This window comes from Diorhabda sublineata, chromosome 9 (genome assembly GCF_026230105.1).
Source record: "Diorhabda sublineata isolate icDioSubl1.1 chromosome 9, icDioSubl1.1, whole genome shotgun sequence".
NCBI lineage: Eukaryota > Metazoa > Arthropoda > Insecta > Coleoptera > Chrysomelidae > Diorhabda > Diorhabda sublineata.
In genome coordinates, this window is record NC_079482.1 from 14,113,896 (window position 1) to 14,134,076 (window position 20,181).

At 33.5% G+C, this 20,181-nt stretch overlaps 1 protein-coding gene across 2 annotated transcripts in view; it reads left to right on the forward strand.

The window, feature by feature from the left end:
• LOC130448791 (uncharacterized) overlaps positions 1-16,963 on the forward strand; it is a 246,993-nt gene extending 230,030 nt beyond the window's left edge. The window contains exon 5 of one of the 2 annotated variants that reach the window (XM_056786302.1): positions 16,380-16,963. In XM_056786302.1, the coding sequence (XP_056642280.1) occupies positions 16,380-16,572 (193 nt within the window). In that variant the 3' untranslated portion in view covers positions 16,573-16,963. The remainder of the gene's footprint in view (positions 1-16,379) is intronic. The other variant, XM_056786303.1, reaches the window with a different exon arrangement.
• Positions 16,964-20,181: the final 3,218 nt, after the last annotated feature.

A 20,181-nucleotide genomic window follows, 5' to 3' on the forward strand; every position in this document is an offset into this window, starting at 1 on the left:
AAGTTAATTAAAAAAGTTTTTAATGAGTTTTAAGCAAGTGTGAAAATTGAAAGTACTAAATCTATATATAATAATATAAAGATAAAATGTATATAGCTGGAACCATGCAAAATGACGCGAGCTGTTGCCACGAAAAATAGGATCCTAACATATATTATTCAAACCAAAAATGTAATGCAAAAATCTCGAGAAGTAACCTTAGTTCTTGAGTCATTTTACAGCTAGGAAACAAAAACATATCTTTGAAACAGCCATAATCGGAAAAAATCGCACTTGTTCGTGCTGAATTTTAAAAACTATATTGAAATTAGTTATAAGTAGTTTTAGTAGATGTCAGCACTTATAGATACAATCTGGAAAATGTGCTATGTCTGCGGTAAGAGATTCTCACTAAAATTTCAGCCATTTTGGTCACAATTTTGATCGTTGGGAAAATTTTTCTGAAAATGGAAAAATAAAGCACCGAGCAGTCATTAAATATTTCTTTCTGAAAACCAATATGCCTACGCAAAAAAAGGAGTTAGAGAATGTGTATAGAGACTAAATTATAACCGTAAAATTTTTCGTAGATGAATTCAAACGTGGCCGCATAAGCTTGATTGACGACGATAGTTTGTACAGGAGATTCCTGATTACATTATTTTTTAGTTCATTTGTAATGGCAAATAAAACACTAAACTTAAACTATAAACAAATAAATAGTGGACTGTATTTACTATTTAACTAAATTGTACTCTGAAACTAAAACATTTATCCACTCTTGCTAATTGACATAAACCAAAATACATAATATATAAATATATTATAAGATAGTAGCGCGCTAATAATCACACGCACGCTACCAAGGCCAAAAAGACAGTGATACATTTCTTTTCCTATTTCTCTTTTGGTCGAGCGCTAGCCGACGGGACAAGCAAAAAAAGATCTAAAAATAGAAACCAAAATACAGCTTGTTGCCACAGTAACAAAATTCAGTATATGCGGCGAACAGATTAATAACACCAAAGAAATATACATATATACGAGGTGCGTTCACAACAGAGTTCGAGAGGACTAAAAACAACGACAACCTGCGACATTATCGAAAAAGTTCTGTATATAAATCCTGTATCTACCAGTATAATTTTGAAACTAAAAAACAATCAAGAGAGTGAATTGCAAAGGGCGAACCTCCTTCGAAAAAGGTGCAACCGGTTTTATCGGATGACCCATCAATTTGATGTTTTGTCGTGGCGGAGAATGATTCTTCTTCTGCAGTTGGTTTCCCTAATTTTTTCGAACACTTTTGGGAAAAATGCCGTTGTACCATTCAGAATATACCGTTTTACGTTGCTCTAATGGATAGGTGGGAACATTGCTTCGATGTGCTTCGTACTCGAACAACTTTCATTGGATTCGGCTGGTCTTTTAAGAACTATACAGTCGATTGTTATTTAATTATATGTCGCCTATCCCGATCTTATAGAGGTCTTTTGAATTACTGCGATTGAATTTTCATTTCTTTGTACCAATCAACACGATCTTTTTTGAGCTATTATGGTATCCAACTCGAACAAACCCTTTTGACAGCTAAATGTTTATGCAAAATTGAATGTATGCAAGTGGAACTAATGCCCACGGTATGTCACATGACGATCTTGCAATATCAATTTACTCATAACATCGATGTTTTCTAGTACAACAGTCGATTTTGGACGACCTTCATGAAATTCATCCTGTGCGGCCACGATTGAATTTGGAAAATCAGCGAAATACGGTATCTCGAGATGGTGCTTCAAAAAAAAGTCGCAGCGAGATGATTGGCACACTGCTGTTGGTTTAATCCACGTCGAAAGTCATGGCATTATCAGAATTGACATATTCACATCAGTGTTGCCATATCCCAAAAATCTCGTATTATGTGGAAGGATTAAAAAAGAGCATTGCTAGTTTTAAGTGTATACACTTAAAAGGAGACTACGAGGTCTGGCTATTAAATAACGAGACTGGTTGCGAAAAAAGTGTTATTATAAAGATTATTCAACATTCGAATGCTCCCTTCATTATAGTCCCCTCCCCTCGCGACACTTTCCAAACGTTTTTTCCATTGTTGTAAGCATTATTGGAAGTCTTATTTGATGAGTGCCTTTAGGAGCTCTGCCTTTTTTTGCTTTAGCACTTCCATCGACTCAAATCGGATCCCTTTCAAAACAGATCTTTTTCGAACCTTTCTAGCTTTTCAAGGAAAGCAGACCCGTTGACGCAAGAGCTTTTGGTTAGGGGTCAGTTTTTTTGGCACCAGCTTAGCTCAGACTTTTGTTATGTGTACTCGTGTAGATTTTTTCTAACCGTTTCTTTATCGGCGTTTACAGCCTCGGCAATCATCCGGATACTCATTCGACAATCTGCACGCACAATTTGGTTGATTTTGGTCAATGATTCCGGAGTTGAAACAGACACAGGGCGACACGAGCGCTGCTCATCTTAAGTGCTCTGCCGATCATCGCTAAAGCGCTTATACCACTCAAAAAGACGCACACGAGATAGAGAATTATCCCCATAGGCCTCTTGTGACAATTTATAGCACTCAGTCGGAGTTTTTTTCAATTTAACGAGAAATTTGAGATTGACACATTGCTCCTATTTTTCGCACACACGGTTTTCGGCACGAGAAAAAAACACGTTTATTTCAAACCGCTGCTGCATAAATACTATAATAATGACGGAAACGTGTTTTGGTACGTGTATAGACAAGATATCTAGATACGCACTACTCATTTTTTACCCCACCCGTCTAGGGTACCCTCTAGGCGAGCAGTCTCGTTATCTAATAGCCAGACCTCGTATGCTGAAAAATAAAAATGATTATGGAAAAAAATGTCTAGTTTTTTGGTCGGAAAATTTTCATGCAACTCTTGTATGTTCAGTTTTTATAGGATATTAAACAAATTTGCTAAATTTTCCCATTCCTTAACTTCATATTTTTTTTAATCTGTCAGAAAAGCACTAAACAGAATTTTTTTGACAAATTATAAATTTGTTCTGAGATTTTCTTGTTTCATTGTAGAGTTGAAATTTCAGGTTTTCATATTTTTAAAACTACTTCTTGTTATATTTTCACTATAATTTTCATATATAGAAAACTTTTCAATAGTAGGGGTAGGATAGTATCACTCAAGTTCAAAAACTTATCTCCACATCATAACAAAATGTGTGGAGATCGGTAGAAAATAAATTTCCTGGGGTGGAGCCGCACCCGCCCCGCCTGAAGGGCTGCAGAGACGGCAGCGTTGACACTCGTCGAAGGAGGCGGCAAAGAAATGACCCGTGCACGCATATTATCTGATTGTCGAGTATCTTTACACTTGGGCGCGCCCTTTCTGCGCCTGTCGATTGTTTTCTCTCTACTCTTTGCGCTACCGCCACGGCCTACTGTCTCAAATCAGGCCTTTATTCTGCGACCTCACCAGTCAAATGTTTCTTTGTTTTGTTCACTCACAATTCTCATAAATGATCGGCGTAGCTTTTTCGATTTATACCTACACAATTCGGTATTGTTCGTTTTAATAATAATAATATTAAACGAACCTGCTGCGGACAAAAAAATTAGAAAGGTGATTATTGCGTTACCTATAAAAAATATTAATAGTCATGTTTTTTAACAAATTGTCATAACAGTAACTATCTTTAGAGCGCTATTCTCTTGATACAAACTTTTCGAAATGAATATTTATCCTATGGAACTGTATATGGGGTAATTCACATCGAAGATGAAAGATACATGCATCCTGGATGCATATGTATATTGATAGAAGTTATCTTTTTATAAATAGGTGAGTTTGGAAAATAAATAATGAATAATAAAACTCGTGCTGCCAGATGATCACGAAAAGAAAGACGAAATCATTTATGACAGCTTCGATACTGAAATAATGTTTGAAACATATCTCTGCTATCATGTCTAAGCTATAACTGAATCATTCAAAGGAGTTTGAGGCACATTATTAATTGGAGAATTAGACTTTTAGCAAGTTGTTAAATATTATGTATCCGTCTGTTTTTAATCGTGATACAAATTATCTGTTGTGTGTATCTGCGGATAAAAGAAACAAGGTTAGTAAGCTGGATTTTTTTTCTTATTCAATTTGCTATTTAAAATATTACATTCATCGATATAACCCCCTTTTGCTTTTATTATTTGAGTGCACAATTTTGGTCTTCTGTTTGGTTCTATTCGTTTTCCAAAATATACCAATATTAAGTGGAAGTAGAACACTGCTTTCTGACTTATACATACTCTTTGCGCAGTTTCAAGAAATAGTTGGAATCATGCTTATGCTGAAAGATAAATTTTCTGCCGATCAGGCGCTGGCCAGAATGTACTACATATTTCTTCAATATTTATTAGTTAGTTAGTTATAAACGTTTTTTCTTAAAAATCCCTTCAATTTTCACCATGTCTCTAGTCGCCCTTCCTCTAAAATATCATTAAACCATAACCAAGCCTCCGCCGTATTTTACAGTCACTCACGTATCTAACATCAGTTCTTTCTTTGACCTGCCCTCTCTACTCTTGGACCCAAAAACCTCAAACTTTGACTTATCACTCCACAAACCTCTCTCTCACACTCATGTTTTTTGCGCCTTTTATATTGATGCCTATGGGTCGTCGTCTATGACGTTTACTGATCAATACAAAACGTTTATCTTCAGCGGTTGTGGTTTTTCGAAGCCACCCTTGACATTTTGGACCACCCAAGCTCCTGGTCGATGCATATTATTTCACGCTGTAGACAACAGTACGTCGAGGTAATTGTAGACTATGAAGACTTGCGATTAATGCGCGAGTTTCCACCGATAGTTCATTGGTTTTAGCCATTTTGAAACTTACAAGTCTGAATTGTTGAGAACGAAAACAATTTGTATATTAACTTCACAAAAAGATGTCTTGGACTAAAAAGTATAGATCACAACTAAACTAAATTCATAAACACCAAAGAGACAATTCAAGTTAAACAATAATAAACAAATCAACCAGCACTTGTGAGTTATAAATTGTTCTACTCGCCGTTACAAAATAAACATACGCTCGTATCTTCTTCTTCTACTACCTTGCACCTGCAGTGCTTTGGTGATTATCTTATGACCATACATCTATTTATAGTGGCATTGCACAGCTCACCGGTGTTATTTATGCCAGTCCAATGTTTTATATTGTGTAGCCATGACATTTGTTTTCGGCCTACGCCTCTCTTTCCTTTGATCTTTCCTTGTATGATCAATTGGGGTATAGCATATCTTTCTCCTCTAAGAATGTTGACCTAAGTATCCAGCCTTTTGCACCTTGATTAAGTTGAACAACTCTCTCCCAGTCCCCTCTCTTCTTAGAACATCCTCGTTCTTCACTCTGTCTGTGCATGGTATACGCAACATTCTTCGAAAGGTCCACATTTCGAAGGCTTTTAGTTTATTGATGTACGATATCTGCAATGTCCATGTTTCCATGCCATACAGTAAAATTGACCACACATAACATTTGACCATTCTATACCGAAGGTCAAAGGAGAGATTTTGGTTACACAACATCGGTTGCGTGTTCAATGTTCGATAGGCGCGTTGCGAGTATCTATATGCAGTTGGACACTTAAAATTGCATTTCTACTTATTGCCATGCACTTGGTTTTTGTTGCATTTATTTTTAAGCCTTATGATTTCTCAATATTATTTAGTTTATCACTGCTTCGCGTGTACTCATACCGCTCTTGAAACCAAACTTGGTCACTCCACTTAGTTCTTCTAACTTGCTGTAAATCCTTGTGTGAAGAGTACGGAGGAATAGCTTGAGCATATTACTCATTGAACTAATCAGTTGATGATCTTTGCATTTTACCGCTTTTGATGTGTTAGGAATCATTATAAAAGTTGAGTAGAGCCAATCGTTTGGAATGTGACCTGTGCTGTAGATGTCGTTTAAAAGGTTCACCAACATGTCAATGTTATCGACTTCGAACAGCTTTATAGCCTCGGTGGGAATGTTATCTGGTCCAGTAGCTTTACCCAGCTTTGTTACTTTTATGGCGTGTTCCACCTCACTTCGGATAATGGGAGGGCCGGATAAGTTTTCAGTGGGTAGGCTTATGCTAGGACGTTTTTATTGGTTCTTTTTATCTTATTTGTGACTTCAGCGCTAGTCTCATTTATTGCTGTCTTTATTTTTTCACAAGTTTCCTCTATGTCCTGATGATCTTGTTCTATCTTTCTTAGGTTGTCGTTGATACGTCTATTATAAGTTGCTTTAAGATGTTTATCTCTCATTAGTTTCATCATATCCATATATTTGTTATTAGCTGTTTTCTTGATCTTTGATATTTGCGCTCGTATAAAGTAAAACACCGAATCGACTTTGACAATATGGATGAGAAATTTGTTACTGTGTAATATTTTGAAATTTAATGGACTATGGGGTAGACGAAAAGTTTTGACTAGTAGTGTATATTTCCTAAACTATGTCAGTTTAAGTATTATGATCAGTAATGTTTTCGACGCATGGATTGAGCATATGTTAGATATTATTCCCAAAGATTCCATTATTGTAATAGATAATACAAATCATTGTTTAAGATTAAATTAACCATTGCCAAAAATTTCTTGGAGCAATTTAGAACTTTATGCTATTTGCTTGATTAAAAAATATTTCCTAATAACGCACTAGAACTCTATTCAATTGCAAAGATGCACAAAGACAGATATGAAGTGTGTGTTGTAGATGAATTTGCAACTTTACGTTGTATCGCTACACTTCGACACCGCCATTATTATTATAAACTAAATTCCATTGAGTTCATATAGGTGGCAGCTTAAAGAAATGCATCAAAACAGACAACATTGTTGTTGCAGCTCTAGTCTCATATAGACTCACCGTTTCAGCACCATATAAAGATAATTGTTATTATGATTATTACTTGAATGCTCCATTCCGTATTGATTTTTCAATAGTTAAGCTTTATTTAGAAAAAAATGTTTGAAATTAATTAGCGAAAACAAACACCTTCCCATTAGGGTAGAGTAGGAATCTAGTAGAACAGTTGAGTTTCTTATTTTTACACTGGTAAGTTGTGAACAATCCTATAAGCGACTGTACATTGATATTTCTATAGTCAGTAAAACAGTTACAATACTGTAAATGAAAATGAATGAAAATAGAAGAAATGAGGTCTATATATAATTTATTATTAATAAATGCTGCCAATCCTTTGGTACTGCCACCTTTAATAGACAGGATTTCATTGTACTCTAACCAATTACTTTTTTAAAAGAAATCTCAAACGTTTTCAAAAAGTATGTTAGGAGATCAACAACGAAATGTTTTTGATACATTTAGTCTAATTTAAAGCTGGCTGCAGTACCTGATATAATAATGTGAAAACTTTACATTATAAAATGCTGAAATGAAAGTAAATTCCATAAAATGTGATATCGACCTCTGAAAATCTTCAAGTCGTAAAAAGTAACCGTGACGCTCTTGAGACAACGATCACTTGAAGTCCAATGTTTTCGATGTATTTATTGATGTTAGTTATGACCACCTTTAAGATGCAACGACGGAAATAATAAAATCGATGCTACCGGATATTTTGAATTTCTCCAAACATAATCGACCTGGTCATACTACACTTCGATAATAAATGTCATAAAAATATAATTGATAACTAGAATTGAATGAAAACAACGTAAAAGAAATATCAGAAAGACACGCTTGGTAATTTTTGTAATGACACCTAGAAACTGCAATTTATACAAAGTTTCGATGTTATTGCGCAGTATCATGATTTGAATTCAAATATATCTCAATAATCGTTGGTTATTCTTGAGGTAACTTTCAAGTACCTTTTTTAACAAATCTAGCTTTGACTTTTATAACTACTCTTTATAATCAGTGATTTTTTAAGAGGTATAGGATTTGATTTTGGAGAAACCACAAAAAATTTGAAAAAATCTATGAAATCTTTATTAGAATCGATAGAACGATCAGTATAATTTAATGTTTGAAGATGATTTCATGCAAATATTGGCCGCGGCTTCGCTCTAGATAGCCCATGCACAACGTCCAATTTTGGCTCACTCTCTCCAACATATCGGCCGGTATTTCACGAATAAATGCTTCAATATTGACTTCCAGTACTTCAATCGTTGCAATAGACATTAGACTTAACATCAACCCATAAGAAATAGTCCAAACGCGTTAAATCACACGATCTCAATTGACGGGCCCCAAACGTGAGAGGAACTGTTCACCGAAGGCGGATCTCAATATGGCCATTGTTTCGCGTGCCGTGTGGCATGTGGCACTGTTTTGCTGAAACCACATGTCAGGCATGTCCAATTCTTCAATTTTGGGCGAAAAAATCGTCACTCATCACACGGTAGTGCTTGCCATTCACAGTACCGTTCCAGCCAACGTCGCTTTTGAATAAGTACGGCCCGATGATGCCACCGGCCCATAATCCACGCCAAACAATGACTTTTTCGGGATGCATTGGTAGCTCTTGCAATGCTTCTGGCTGGTCTTCACTCCAAATACGGCAATTTTGCTTGTTGGCATATCCATTCAACCAGAAATGAGCTCCTTCGCTGAACGATAAAAAAGTGGATCTCCCTCCAACTTTACCAGCGCCCATTCACCAAATGTTAGACGTTGTGGGAGATCGTGTGGCTTCAAAACCTTTCGCAAAATTTTCCACGGAATAGAGTAACAGAGACCCAATTACTGTGACCGGCGGCGAATCGACATTTCACGGTCATCAGTAACACTGGCGGATACAGCCGCAATATTTTCTTCGGTCCTCACTGTACGTTTGCATGTTAGTGGTTTAATGTCCAATAGTGTAAACTGGATTCGACATTTAATCACAAACTTCCGAATAGTTCCCTCAATAGGCCCATAAATTGGAAGAAGTGCGTGATGCACTCTCTTAACCGAGGATGAATTTTGATAGTAAAATTCAATAATCTGCATTATTAAATTATAGACCAAACTGAACAAGTTTGACAATGACACAAGACACGATTCACTCGTGGTCTGCCAAAAATATACCAGCAAAAATATCACTTATTACATTTAGATTCCACTAAACTAGAGGAATTAGAACTGGCAACACTGCATTTTCGAATACTATACTTAAGTAGTAAGCTCTGACTACAGTCGAGGGTGTGACTACAGAATAGATAGTGGTACATACAAATTGTCATCGTATGAATTTGTCATGAGAACAAGTGCGCGCTTCGATCTACTATGATTTCAAAGTCGATTTAAGTTAACAACAAAGTATTGAACGGTTGTAATCCGCTTTTGCTGATGAAAGTCCTTCACAAGTAAATGTGCTCTGCTAGTATAGCGAATTTAAAATATGACGTATATCCCTTGATGATGAATCACCTTACAGTTGTCTTTGATCATTAGTTACTGCTGAAAACATTAAGGTAGTATGACATATAAACAAAGATGATCCAATATGCACCTATTAAGCATTGTATCCGCAAAGTAAATTCAATTTTACATTATCATCTTCATGCGAAAAAAAAGGTTTGAGTGTCACATACGCTAAACGATATCCAAAAGTCAGAGCGAGTAAGAATCGCTCAAAAAATGACATAAATTTTGAAAAATGGTGAACGGAAGCGCTAGAACTCGTGACGATTCTTAATCCGTTGAGGTAAGGATGCGCCAACTCGGGACGGGGATGTTTTTTTATTGGACAATGATTCAAAAAATAACATAATTACATTTGGATATGAGATAAATTCAAATTATTTAAAAAAACTCAACTACATTTTACACGACAAGTACTTTTTCCAGTTGTTCACAATAAACATTATATTCCGTTGATCTTTTGCCTTTTACCAAATAAACTTTCAACAGCGTACATAATTAAAATCCCGAGCTGCATAATCTTCTGTCACAGGTTGTCTAATCTTCATGATCTTTATATAAATTGCCGTGATGTAGACGAGCTTTTATTTAAAAAGCAAGTGAACGAAATTGTTTCCCAAAAATAAATTAAAAATAATGTAAGTAAAAATAATAGCGGTTAAATTTTGATAGGCAACCTGGTAGATATCTATTCTCCTAATTATAAATATACATAAAAAGTTGGATTTCAACAAAAAACCGATGAGCGCATTAATTCTGCAGCCGGATCTTAAACTATAAGATATTTCTCTTTCGAAATAGAATCCTATTTCCGATTATATACCCCGAACATTCAGAATAGCGAAAGTTTTTTCCATCGTATAGTGACCTTATCATTTCACAAAATTAAAATTATGATCAAAAAATCGTATTAGAAAATGAATCAAAATTCGTCTCTAACTCCAAATATCGGTAGCATTAACAGTTGTACGCAAACTAACAACTTACTTATTATACCAACCGAAATTTGGATAACAATTATTTACACTGCTGATTCTATATAAACCCATAAAAAGACGCGACGATAGTTATAATGATATCCAATCAGCTTTTATTACAGTTCGCACTCCATAAAAACACCGGTGGACGCACATCTCGTAAAATCAGGATTATCTTTATTCGCAATTTACGGTCAGAGCTGCATTCTAGTACGCATTGAAAATTTAGTCAAACATATGTTACGTCAATAAAGTGATACATCTACATTATAAGGATACGCTTGGGTTCGTCGATTTATTAATAAAAGGAAATATTATTCAATGCATTCAATTATTTAAGAATACTTCATGAAAAAACTATTCTAGCTCCCGATCTTAATGTAAATGTCGTATCTATAATATAACGAGGTTGAATTGTTTATTTTTCTTTCCCCTGTGAATTAGCTACCTATATAATTATCAAATATTCTAGACTGCTCTGAGGAACTTACAAGAATATTTTATTATCTCTATAATTCGCTAAAAGCAGTGCAAGATAGGAAAGAAGACGAATTTTATAATTGAAACACTAAAGCTTCTAAATTTAATAAACAATTAATACATCAATAAATAAATAAAGTAAGGCCCAAGGTGTATTCCAAAAGTTCGTCAAATGTTGTAATGTTTGTGCTACATCGTTAGTTTCTCGATATTTATCAATGTACTTGACAAAATGTGGGCTTACAGTAATTGAAAACAAGTGTTTGTTTCAATAAAAGCCTATTTTAGAATATACAGGGTGTTCCGGGACAGGATGCAAAAAATTGTCTCATACGACCCTTCGTTTCTGACTTATAAGCCTTTAAAGCTGCAGAATAAGAACTTATATTTAAGTATATTTTCTAAATTATACATTCGAACATTATGAATTTTTGATGGCTGATTATGTATGTCCATGAAGTGTGTTTGACAGAATAAATAATTCTACACTACTATCTGCAGGTCAGGGGCGATTCATATCTAACGGTTAGCAATCCGTAACTTTTATAGGGACAAGCTGTACAATCTAAAAATGAATTTTTCAATCGATGTCTTAACAAAAAGGTACTATTTGCTTAACACGATAAACCGTTTCTCTATAATGCTGAAGAAAATTATCATAAATTGTAATTATTATTATTATAATAATAAAACATTAGAATATATTATTGAAAACAGATCGTTTAAAAATTTATTAATTTACCAGAACCTTAAAACACAAGTGAGCTATAAAAATTGTGTCCGCATATTCCGTCTTGGTAAAATATAATTTTTTTAGAACTTATCTGAGGATTTGTAAAGAGCAGTGATAACGATAATTGACTGTTTCATTATTTTGTCGCTCCTCACACTGCTAAGTACACAACTAACAATACAATTTATTATGTTATCATTTAACACGTTGACGGACACGTCTGTCATAGCCGTTCTGCTCACAGGAACACGCCTGCTATAGCCGTCAAATTTTTATAGACTTTAGGGGTCAGACCTGTTATAGCAGGCGTAGATGCTTAATAAGTATATGAGACCCATGATAGGTGTCTCACCAGGCAAGTCGTATTATGTGTCCCAGCCCTTCATAGCCTCTAAATAAAATATTCTTCTGAAAGGAACATAACCTACATTTACTCGCATTGGACCGTAACATTACGTGTTGTGATGCATTATAATTTGTTTTATATTGTTGACCTTTCTAAACTTGAAGCTCTTTTGCTAAGACTAATGTAATCTTATCTAAACAGATGCCACCATTTATTTATGGACAATGATTACAATGCAAACCAAACTCATGTGACTGGAACATTACGCTCTAATAGAAGAAGCAATCTAACATTAATCGTGAAGAAGAAACTGGGTAGGGTAAGGATAGGTAAGTGACTATGAAGAAGATAGTCTTAGAATGCAATAATAATAAAGTCGCAGTGGACACCTCGACGGGATTCATCACATTACCTACAGATTTCTTTCACATCACAGACTAAAAAGGGAAGCGCAACAGTTCAATAAACATAATTATCTGGGTGAAGGAGCAATATTGGTGGCGAAAAATAAAGATGTCGAGGATCTCAATGCGACCATTCAGAATTTTCTTCCGGGACAGTTGGATTCCTTCAAATCAGTCGACACCGTTGATGATGACGTAGTCAAATATTCCACAGAGTTTTTAAATTCACTGGAATTGCCTGGATTACTACCTCACAATTTACAGTTAAAAGTAGGATCAGTTGTCATCATACTGCGTAAATTAATCAACCTCGACTGTGCAAGGGAGAAGACTGGCTGTGAAAAAGGTGATGAATAACTTCATTGAGGCAACAATCGTAAAGAAAAAATAGACAGGAGAGAATGTCATAATCCTGCGTATTCAGATGATTCCAATGAATTTACCATTCGATTTTAAACGTTTACTATTTCCGGTACGACTTACCTTTGCGATGACCATAAATAAATCACAAGGCCAGTTGTTGGAAGTTTGCGGAATCAATTTTGAGCTCCCCTGTTTCGCACAAAACAGAAAAATAGTTTTCCAGAAGCTTTAAATTGATTAAAAGACTGTATCATAACTGTGTGTGTCTGTCAATATCAAATTGAAACCTAATAAATAGCTAGTAATTCAGGAACACTTTGTTTTATAAGTAAGCAACTTTATGTGTAATTAATCGAAAATAATAATAAAAATTTATTCATAGCGAAATTTTTTTATTTGTTGTAATAAAAAAAGGATTCCTTTTGTTTGTTTTTAGTTTATGTTATACAGAAATTTTAGTCTTTTATTATCGATTGAGGCAGTACGAGGTCTGACGTGTCAGCTAGTTTATTAATACATATTTTTTTCAAATTTTATTTCTACCTTGTTAATAAATAGGAACATATTTTATTCAGGTTATTATTATAAGTATTATAATATTACTATTAAAACTCAATTTGTCTACATTTCACTTGAGTGAGGAAATAAGTGCTCTCATAATAATTTTTTTATTTAAAAAGTTTAAAACTAATCTAATTTATTTTTATTTTTATCATAGTTCTCAAACTTTCACCTTTTGGTATAAGTATCTTGAAAATATACCATTCTAGTAAATATTACAAACAAAAATAAAAATTTGAAATAACAAGCCATTTAAAAAAAATAGATTCATCTTAATATATGTGATCTGTGATTTAATATGCTGGATACATATTTAATGTCTTTATACTTTTTCATAGATTTTTCTTAGTGTACAAAGTTTTAAGTGGATGCAATATTATTACTAACTAACTAATATAAAGCATGTATAAATAAAAATCCTATTTTTAATAACCTTGAATGACAGACTGGTTCCAATAGCAAGCTGTACAGTCGATTATTTTCAAACCACTTCAGTGGCTCAAGAGACTGTTCAGACAGTAACTTAAAGAAAACATAAATAACAGCAACTATCCTTTCCCATTATCGCGTGCCACCGAAATTTCTACGAAATAAAAAATCCTGTAAGCCGGTCACTAATGACTGTTCGGAACTTTTCTCTGAAATCGACGCTAATCGTTTTTTCAAACCGACACGGAGAAAGGGATTGAGCCAATCGAAAAAAAAAAACACACAAAAGCAATTGTTATAAGGAATAAAGTTGCTACTAATTGACAGTGATCGTGCTAAGTCGACCAGAAATGGTGTAACAAAGCCCACTGGGCGATACTATACCAATTTATTTGACATCGCACAAGAGGACTCGTTAATTAAACCGGTGGTCAGTAACTTTGAACTTTTATAAAAAAAAATATACGAACTGAATGACTTATTGTGCTCTCGAACTTTTAGTAGTGCAAAAGAAAATAATCTAAAGATAAGTATAGATGTTTTACTACTTAGGAAAATTTTAAAAATATCCAGATAGAAAATTTTTGTTTGATTATTTTTATTTAAAGCTGCTGTGAATTATTACTACCAAGGCTCATAAAATTACTATTTGAGTAAGCATTACTAAAAGGTCCAAACCAGGAGAACATAATTCTGTGATAATGAATTATATTTTGGGCTTTGTTATATCTGCGTTGCCCTTCAAACTATTCTTCCATAAAAAGTAGACACATAACTTCATCCTTTCCATACTATGAACTTGATAATTTACTATTTTACAGTGGTAGTTTCAATCCTTATATAAAGTTGACTATAGGAAGAGAGGATGCTGAATAATCATCAACTTTTCTTGCTACAAATTGATTAGAAACGAAGACAATGTCAGTTCCAGAAAATATATCAATTACCATTCATTCACCCACGTAGCACTTAGATCAATTTATAGATGAAAAATAGAGTGCCTTTCAATAGAAGAATCTAAAAGTACTTTTTTATAACAACTCATACCCTTTATATCTTTTGGAAGGAATGAATTCTATATAATAAATCTGATATTGAATTTCACATTAAACGCGTCTAATACTAATACTAATTCTAATAATACTATCTTACCTATTTGGAATCTCTGTACAAAATAATATAAAAGTATTATCATATATCAAATAGTTTATGAAATTCCTTGTTTAAATTGGTCAATCTAAGAAGTTTATTGCTCAAAATGTTGAGTCTGTTAATAAAAAACTTGATTAAAATAACCTTATTGTAATCTAAGCATATAGTTTAGATTTAAAAAAAAAATTATGATAAGTTCAATGTCATCAGTAACTAACTAACTTACCTAACCCATAAAAATTCTACTCCATTTATAACGACCTAAACTCACTTAACTTTCTAATGAAAGGTTTCAATTTTAAAATTAATTGAACAGGAACTAAAATCAATAATCTACTATTTAAGTGTTATTTGTAATATTATTTGGAAGGTTGCTTCTTGGACGTAATGAATTCGGGTCGTTACAAATGATGTTGATCTTTCTTTTGTTATACCGTTACGAATGTCGTTGAGTCTTTATAGAATTTGTTTTTTCAAAATTCAAGATATGCATAAATTTCACCAAGATTATTCCTTCAATTTTTTTATCAGTACACTGATCATTTTGAGTAATATATATTGTTTGTAAAAACAGGTGTTCGGCAAGCGAAGAGCTGGTTCTAAATCGTCTTGATTTTAGGTCTCTTCTGATTAAAAATAAGTTTTTTCATTACTTGACCGAAGTAGGTCGAAGTGTCAAATTTTCATCTTTTGAAAAAACTGATTTTCAATCAAAACGATCTAGAAACATAAACTCATCAAAAAGTTTGTGAAATAAGAAGTCTTTGCCAGCTGGATTATGAGCGTTTTCGTAGTGAATTTGTGGCAAAATTGAATACCAAGTGTACTAACTATAATATAATTCCAAGGTTTCGAATACTAATGTATTCATCTTCTAGGAAATAATTACTTTGGAGAGGTTTTAAATTGTGTAATTTCTTGAAAAACAATAAATTCATAGATTTCAAAATTCATTATTCAAATTGGCGCTTGGATATTGAATTTTCTTTATAAGAATCGTAGTTTTCTTATATGTTCAAATACGTAGTATCATGTATCTCTCTCTAATAATACACTAAAATGCTTATATATGCCCCTTGTTTTTCCCGGATAAAGGACCGTTTTTTGAAATACACGCAGTGGTGTATAGATTACAATAAAGCTGTATATGTGCTACGGATATACTGATTTGAAGACAAATACCTGATCAGCCTCAGTCGCCACTCAGTGAGACGAACATTGTGTAAGATTGAGCTATCGATAATGTCAACCAAGGGTAGACTTGATGAAAATAATGGAATTATACAAGCACCTTATCATTAACAGATATATTAACAAAAACTATTCCAAATGATGTTGCGGGAATTTACGTGCATTTTCATACAAATTCTATGCATTGCATAAAATATTTTCGATAGAACATTCATATTTATATGAATAGAAATTGTGAAATGTGTTAATATACAAGATAACATTACATTTTTTACTCCTGCTTTTTATAACTTACGTTACTTCGATATAAAGTCAAACTAATTTTGTCTTTTAGTTTCAGGGCTTGTCTGAAGAGGGTTGGTTCCAGTGACGCCAATCTTGTAGGAAAATTGTTTTTTAACATTGTACAAACCAAATGCTTTGTCCTAAAACCGAAGAAGAATTGTGTTAAATACTCTTGGTGGGGAAAATGTGAAAAATTCAAGATGGTCAAACAAGCCATACTAAGAGATAATTTACCGTATTGACATAGTTATAGATAGAATAAAGGTTTCAATTCCGTTCATTATAAATCAGGAATCAAAAACGTGGCTTCCGAAATATATATAACATGCTTGTAGTATTATTTGCAGAATCTGATCCATATGTTTTATTAATTTTATTATACTCTTTGTATTGATAAGCAATCATTTCAATGTGAAAATAATACTTCATAAATAATATTCATCTATATAAATAATAAAATGATGATAAGATTACAAATAACCCTCTATTGGTCGCGAATGTATCTAAGTAATGTAGTTTATTTATCGTTTTCTTGATAACAGTCAGTGGTAGGAGTACCAAATGCAAAGATATCTCGACCCAATGAGTCTTGAATCATGTCCTAGTAGGATAAAATTAAAATCTCCTTACTGCTGCTGCTTTTGTTTTCAAACCCAAATAGCGTCGGCCGTGTACCTACACACACGTCGATTTCGGTCCCGGTATAAGATACAAAAACTGTAATGAATTTGATTATTCATATTAGACGATAATATTAAAACGAAGCAAATGGGTCCATAAATTATTGATGATTAAGAGCACACTTGACTATTTTTTACGGGCGATATAAAACAGTATCGGCGTTTCGTGTTTCCAAAAAGTCGTGCCTATTTTAGCAGCATTTTCTGATACACTCTCCTTTCGCACTGTTGCAATGCAATCAAAGATATATGTTTCTTCTAAAGACGTTTCTATCCCGAGAGGGAATCGGAAATTATTTTATTCTATAATGGGATAAATTCAGATGTAGCTATCGTCGACAAACTAATTATGGCCAATCAAAAAGAAGGTGGTTAATGGTGAGTTTTTAATACCTCCTAGAACTGAACTCTCTCATATAGAGAATAACTCGAGAAGCGAGATTTAAACAACTACGAAATCTAACATAATTTTTGAAAACATATAATCTTGCACCAGATCCTCAAACAGGAACGTATAGGGTACAATAGAGATGGCGTTGATAACCATGCTATTATGTTGGTAGGAAGACATCGTTCAGTGCTTATAGTTGTTCGAAATGCTGCCTTTCTTGCGATCCATTATCTTTTTTTCACTCGAAAGTGTGATCACAATAACATGTTATTTGGTATTTTACCCTATATAGACTATTAATATCAATAATAAAAGTCTTTTGTTTCTTTGAACAGAGTTCTATATACTTACCAAGCTGTGGAGTTATTCCAATTGAATAACACAAATCTGCGACCCAATGGAGGGTTAAAGAGGATCACAATCATCACCAAAACAATATACTTATCATTTTGGAAAATCGTCAAGCTAATTTATAAAAGTAATAACAACCGGAAAAATGCTTCTGTTGTTTCTTATACCTCTGCAATATCTGGTGATACATTTGCGTAATACAATATTATATCTGTCATGATCTATACGTAGGTATTAATTACGTCTTAATTAGAAGTTAATGATAAGATAAATTTTTAAATGTATTATTATTATTGTAAAAAGAGTTATATGAGTTATATGGTTATATTGGTTTTGCACCAACAGATTGAACTTCAAAATTCCTTTTATCCTCTAATAAGACTTTCAATTTCGATCAAAAATTAACTATAATATTAAGTATAACAGTTTTTATAACGCATTAGTGCATATGATAGACAAGAATTATATACTGTCAGATTGTCAAGTATTTAATTCAACATGTTACAACTGTATCTTATGAGTTTTTTCCATAATTTGCATATTAAAGAAAATAATGGCTTATTTTGAATTCTATAGTAATTTACATTCAAGCATACCATAAAGTGCACTGTCCTCGAGATTCGCACAAAAGCTCGCATCATATGAGATCACTTCTTACAAAGCTTTAGATTTTTTCGAGGAATGAATAAATTGAAACAATACCGTATCATGCTAGTAAGGGAGTTTTAAAATTATCTGTAAAAAAATATTTCGGTCAAACGTCAGGACAACTTGAAACTGCAATTGTTAAGTTATATGAGCAAGTTATTGCTATGACCAGTGTTTCCGAAAGAAGTATTAGAAGCATTATCTTTGATCTTTCAGACTGCAAAAAAAATATAAAAATAACAAAATCGACTTATGCGACGCAGATAGACTGTATTACATAGAAAAAAAAACTTATATAAATTCGAGTTCAAAACGTCCTACGACGTTGTCCGATACCTAAATGCTACTCTTTCCTGTCGCTGCTGTTCTAATCATTAATTTTTCATATACCCAAAAATTGTATCATTCTACGCAGCCATCACAATCTTGATCTTCCTCTCTTTCTGTTCTCCTGTGGGATCCACCTCAATATTTTTTTGCAAACTTTCCTCGCCTGCACGTGTCCGTACCAAATCAACAAATTTTTCTGAATATATTTTATAATTGTTTGTTTTAGATTCATTTGTTCTTTTATTGTGTAGTTTCTGATTAGATCTAACCTTGACTTCTATTTACTTTTCTTATGGCGTCCATTTCCATGGCTTGTATTTTTTTCTTTAATTTTTCTTTTATTCTCCACCTTTCCGATCTATATACCACTCCCAATCATAGCATTGTAGATTCTCATTTTTCAGTAATCCACATCATTCCCTTCAGTTATTGTGTTTGCTCTGTTTATTCTATATTATATTTATGTTTTCTGTATCATCTATCCCATCCTTATCAAAAACAAATCCTATTCACAGTTCTCACATCTCGCTATAATTTCGTTGTTTCCCTTAAACGTTTTCTACGTTCATCTGCAATCACTATTTTCCGTATTCTTCCTTTAGTTTGCGTACTATAGATTCTAAGTCATATCTGTCGTTTTTGCACATATTATCTGTTCATCTGCAAACTGAGGGATGTACAACCAGATATCATCATCGATTTGAATCTCCATTCTTTTGCATTTCTTCTTTCGAGTTGTTAGAGTATGAAGATTCCGATACTTTATATTCGGTTTTTATTGCAGACTTATTATCTTCATGCAAGTTCTAGATAGCCTTTATTGACAAATACAGACTTTTGCAACGTCTGATCGAAGGAAAAATCGAAGGAAAAATCGAGGGAAAACGTTGTTCTGGCAGACTACAGAGTTCAATGCTGAAGAATATTCGCTAGTGGACCGATTTAGACTCTCAGACGCTGATGAGAAGGGCCAGAGATAGAAATGACTTTGCCGGGGTTATCGCCAACCTTCGTTAGAAGAGGGCACCAAAAAAAAATAGATAGCCTTTATGACGGTATGATAATTGTTGGTAGTTTCAAAAACTTCCGATAATTTCAATATTGGTATGTTAAATTAAGCCTTTTGTAAATCCATGAACATTGGATATACTGGTCTATATATTTCTGTTTTTCTTTTCTATTAAATGCTTTAAAGAGAACACGTTGTATGTACAGATCCTTCCAGTTCTAAGTCCAAACTGTTCTTATACTGTATTCTTATACCCCTTATTTTCTTGTAGACACCCTGCTTATTGTACTTGTTACCGATATCTCACGATAATTATTACATTTTAGCTTGTTGCTCTTTTCATGTTTAGATGTGATGTATGCTGTTATCCACTCCTCGGGTAAATTTTCACCATTTTGTAAATATACAAGCTATAGATTCCAAGGGCTCCATTTTTTATTAT